The sequence below is a fragment of the Belonocnema kinseyi genome, chromosome 2, assembly GCF_010883055.1.
Source record: "Belonocnema kinseyi isolate 2016_QV_RU_SX_M_011 chromosome 2, B_treatae_v1, whole genome shotgun sequence".
In the NCBI taxonomy this organism is placed as follows: domain Eukaryota; kingdom Metazoa; phylum Arthropoda; class Insecta; order Hymenoptera; family Cynipidae; genus Belonocnema; species Belonocnema kinseyi.
The window spans coordinates 49,224,834-49,228,911 of NC_046658.1; the positions used below are offsets into that span (position 1 = coordinate 49,224,834).

At 29.5% G+C, this 4,078-nt stretch overlaps 1 protein-coding gene across 5 annotated transcripts in view; it reads left to right on the forward strand.

The window, feature by feature from the left end:
• Positions 1 to 2,108: 2,108 nt before the first annotated feature.
• The window catches only part of LOC117167462 (tRNA N(3)-methylcytidine methyltransferase METTL6), a 10,651-nt gene continuing 8,681 nt past the window's right edge, over positions 2,109 to 4,078 (forward strand). For all 5 annotated transcript variants that reach the window (XR_004466399.1, XR_004466400.1, XR_004466401.1 and 2 more), the window contains exon 1: positions 2,109 to 2,636. Coding sequence is in view for 2 of the 5 variants with exons in the window: in XM_033352418.1 (XP_033208309.1) it covers positions 2,262 to 2,636 (375 nt within the window). In the remaining 3 variants the exon portion in view is untranslated. The remainder of the gene's footprint in view (positions 2,637 to 4,078) is intronic.

Genomic DNA, 4,078 nt, shown 5'->3' on the forward strand with positions numbered 1-4,078 from the left:
ACTAATAACTGAATAGTTGAATTTTCTGATAAAAATATTAATTATAAACAAAAACAACAACAACAAAAATTTGCAAAAGAATAGCTTAATTTTCAACAAAAAAGCTTAACTTTGCACCATAGCTGTTCAATTTTGAACGAAAATTATGAATATTCTACTAAATTATTGAATTTTCGATCCGAAAGGTTGAATTCTCTAAAAACAGAGGACCTTTCAACCGAATTTAATTTGCGAGCAAATATTTAAATTTTTAAATAGATCAATAAATATTCAACACAAAAAATGATTTTTTGAGAAAGAATTTGAAGAAAGTTTAACAAATTTTAACATTTTAAAAGCAGAATAGGTCAATCTGTAACACGAAATAAAAGAGTTACTTTTTCAGTCGAGAAGTTTATTTTTTCACCAAGAAGAATAATTTTTTAGAAAAAATCTAAATTACCAACGAAATATATAAATTTCCAACCCAGTACTTAACTTTTTAATTAAAAATGATGAATTCTCAATTATGTAGTAGAATTTTAAACTTCAAAAGATAAATATATAACTAAAAATCGGAAAATTAAACTTTAAATTAAAAAAATTAACTTTCAATCAAAAATGATATAGATTTGCAATCAAGAAGGTAAATTGCGAACGAAAATTATGGACTTCCAGCAAAAAAGTTAATTTTCAACCAAAAAGTTTCATTTTACCAAATTTTTAAATCTTTAAGCTAAAAAGATGCATATTTAGTAACATCAAAAAATGAATTTTTGTGGAAAAACTGGAAAAAGCTGCACTTACTCTGATATTTAGTTATTGATATTTATCTTTTCAATGTTAGACTAAAAGGAAATTTCTTTCTTCTTTGAAAATTATCATTTTTTTAAATTGAATATATATTTACACAATTTGATTTAATTTTTGAACGTTTGGTTTTATAAATAAATATTGAGTCTGTTATATTTTCGTAATGTTCATGTTAGTTTAATAAATACATAAGTATTTGATATTGAATAATGCTTTCAATACATATTTACATTTGGATCCAGACTTCACAGCATGACAGGTACCCTTTCCAAACAGGGGACATTTCCTGTGGAACACAGAGGCATGGTGGGGAAAGGGTGTTCAATCATAGGGACATGCTATGCCTTTATATTTTCCGTATTATTTTTATTGAGTTATTGCGAATAAACATTTTGCGACTTGTTTTTTATGCTAGAGATTTTTTGGTCTATCAAAATATACTTCCTTATTTTGAGTAGTTTACTCAAGCATTTGTGATCGACGAAATTTTTTTCTTTACTCTGAAAACCGGTCCATAATACCGTCAGTTACCTTTTCAAAAGTTAATCAAATCTGTCATTGTTTTTCAACAGTTAGCAAGCTGACAAACTAAACTCTACAGGCAAGCACATCAAGGCGCAGGCGCACAGACATACAGACAGGCGCATTCGTAAAAACATGTTTTTCGAATTCAGAGGATCTCAAAACATGGACATTTGACAAAAGCGGGGGAGGGGGGGGGGTCAAATTATACACAAATCTAATATCTGATCTGTGTATTATGTAAAAACGATTATAATAATATACATAGAGAAATATTATTAAAATTTTTTCGATTAGTACAACCAAAATCTCCATTTGAGATCAATGATTCTTGTGAACTTGATTTATATATTGGTTTAAGTATTACGTAAGACATTTTCCTGTAATTCTTACCCCCTCAACCTACTCGATGCTTTTTCTATAGTAAGGGATCGTCCACAAATTACGTAGAACGTTTTTCTTTTGTTTTTATCGTTGTGTTCTTCTCAACTTAACAGCAATTTTATGCTCGTCTTTATTCAAACAAAAGAAAAACGTTTCACGTAATTTGTGGACGATCCCTAAGTATATGTAACTTTAGTCCTCCCCCACCCTGGCTTGTTACGCACCTAATTTGTCTGTAATTGGTTTCAGTTATTGAGTTTGTATATTTTAAAATTAACCCGCTAAAAGTGCAATGGCTATGACAACCAATAAGAATGCCGATACACTAGTGCCATCTTATGGCCTTTCTACTAAGACGACGTTTCTTCACTTTCTCGAATCTCGTTCACTCGTTCATTTCCTCTTTGGGTCGCCCTGGTATCTTGTGCGTGTGAAGGTTTTGTTTAAAAAAGAGTAATTGAGTGTCCGTATTTTATAATTTGTCTAACATTTTATCAAACCCTCGTTTTTAAACAATGGATTATTCACTGGCTTTCCGATAAAATTGGTGAAATTCAATAAATATGGAAAGTTTATCCGACGATACTGAACTGCTTGCAAGCCACGTGGAGAAGCATCTCACTCCGGAAGAAATTGAAAAAATGCGTGTTCAAAATTCACGTTTGGTATCTGAATTTAAAGCAAATCAATTAGAGAGGGACGCGCAAAAGCATTGGGATTTATTTTATAAAAGAAATGATACGCGATTTTTCAAAGATCGACATTGGACGACTCGCGAGTTTGAGGAATTATTGAGGTTAGGAAGCGCTCAGGAGCGTGTTCTTTTAGAAGTCGGGTGCGGGGTCGGTAATTTCATTTATCCTCTTCTCGAAGACGGGATTACGTTCAATAAGATATTCGCATGCGATCTCTCACCAAGAGCAGTCGAGTTTGTTAAGGTAAGTGAGGTTATGTTGTAAAATAGAAATATAAAATTTTACGTACTACTTATATTAAACCTTATAGAGTTTTCCATAAATCAAAAATAGTAATGTGTGCACAGAAAAATGGTTTCATTTAACAAACATTTGGCTTAAGGTTGCTGGACTCTAGCTCTAACCTCAGAAACCTACGGCATATGCTAAAAATGAACCTATGCGAAGGACTTAGTTTTATTAGAAATTTGACGAAGAGAAAAATATAACATCTTTTATCTAATATTAAATCTTGTATAACCATTTAAAACTGCATGTCCCAACTCATTGCAATATTCAACTTTTATAGGATTAATTTAAGTATTATGAATTACTGTAATTGTTAATGTCGATAAACTAATGGTTTCCAATTTTTAAGCGTTTGAATTTGATTGGTCAAAAAAGCAAATTTTATACAAAAATTAGATTACAACTTGAAGTGTCCAAATTTACGAATGAAGAACTTTCAAAGATCGATTCACGTTGAGAGTAATTAATCATTTGTGATTTTAAACTGTGTTCATTTGAAATTATCTAATATATAAAGTTTCATTTAAATGATTATAAAGAAGAGATAATTTTGAATGTTTTGCATTCATAGTCTGTCAAGTGTGACAAGGATTTCTTATTTTAACTATACAATTTTAAATAATTTAAATTTGAAACTTCGCGTAGGCTTAGTACGGGCGAAAGCATTTATTAAATACCAAGCGGTACTCTTTTTTTAAATAGATGTGTGTATACAGAGGAATAAAATATTTTCTTGAATAATTTTTCCGCAAAATGCAATTTTTGAATGTTAATTCAATTAGAAAACCTGCTTGAACACTCACTAAGAATTAAAAAATCCATGAGAATAGTGTTTCTGTCCTTCGTTTTTAAATCCTATATTGAGTGAGAAACTAATAAAATTCCATTCCATAATTTTTTTGTTAAGCACATTAGGAGGCGCTCCAAAAGTATAAAATTTGAATTCTTTGAGTGAAAAAACTGCCATAAATTTTCTTTCATTTAAATAAGATTATTTTGGAGGTTCCTTTAGGCCGTTTTAGGTTCGAAAATGATTTTTCTTTATTTTTAATTTTTTTAAATACAAATTTAGGGCTTAATAATCGGTTCATCTCTAAAAATTATTTGTTATTTATTAAACAATTGGACCTAGAATACAAAAAATTGTAATTTTATTGACATTATTGGTCTGAAAGTCCTTGAACCTGTTTCCCTCCGAAACATTATACCGGTTGACAATAACAGTCTTCTTACAGTTTACATATTAATATAGTACTTTCAAATGTATTTTTATCGATCATTTTATATGAAGTCTTGCCTTATTTTAAGAAATTAAAAATAAAATAAATAAGCAAACAGTTAATTTAAACTTATAAAAATGTAGAATTACACTGAAATCGACCTTCATCAAATAAAAA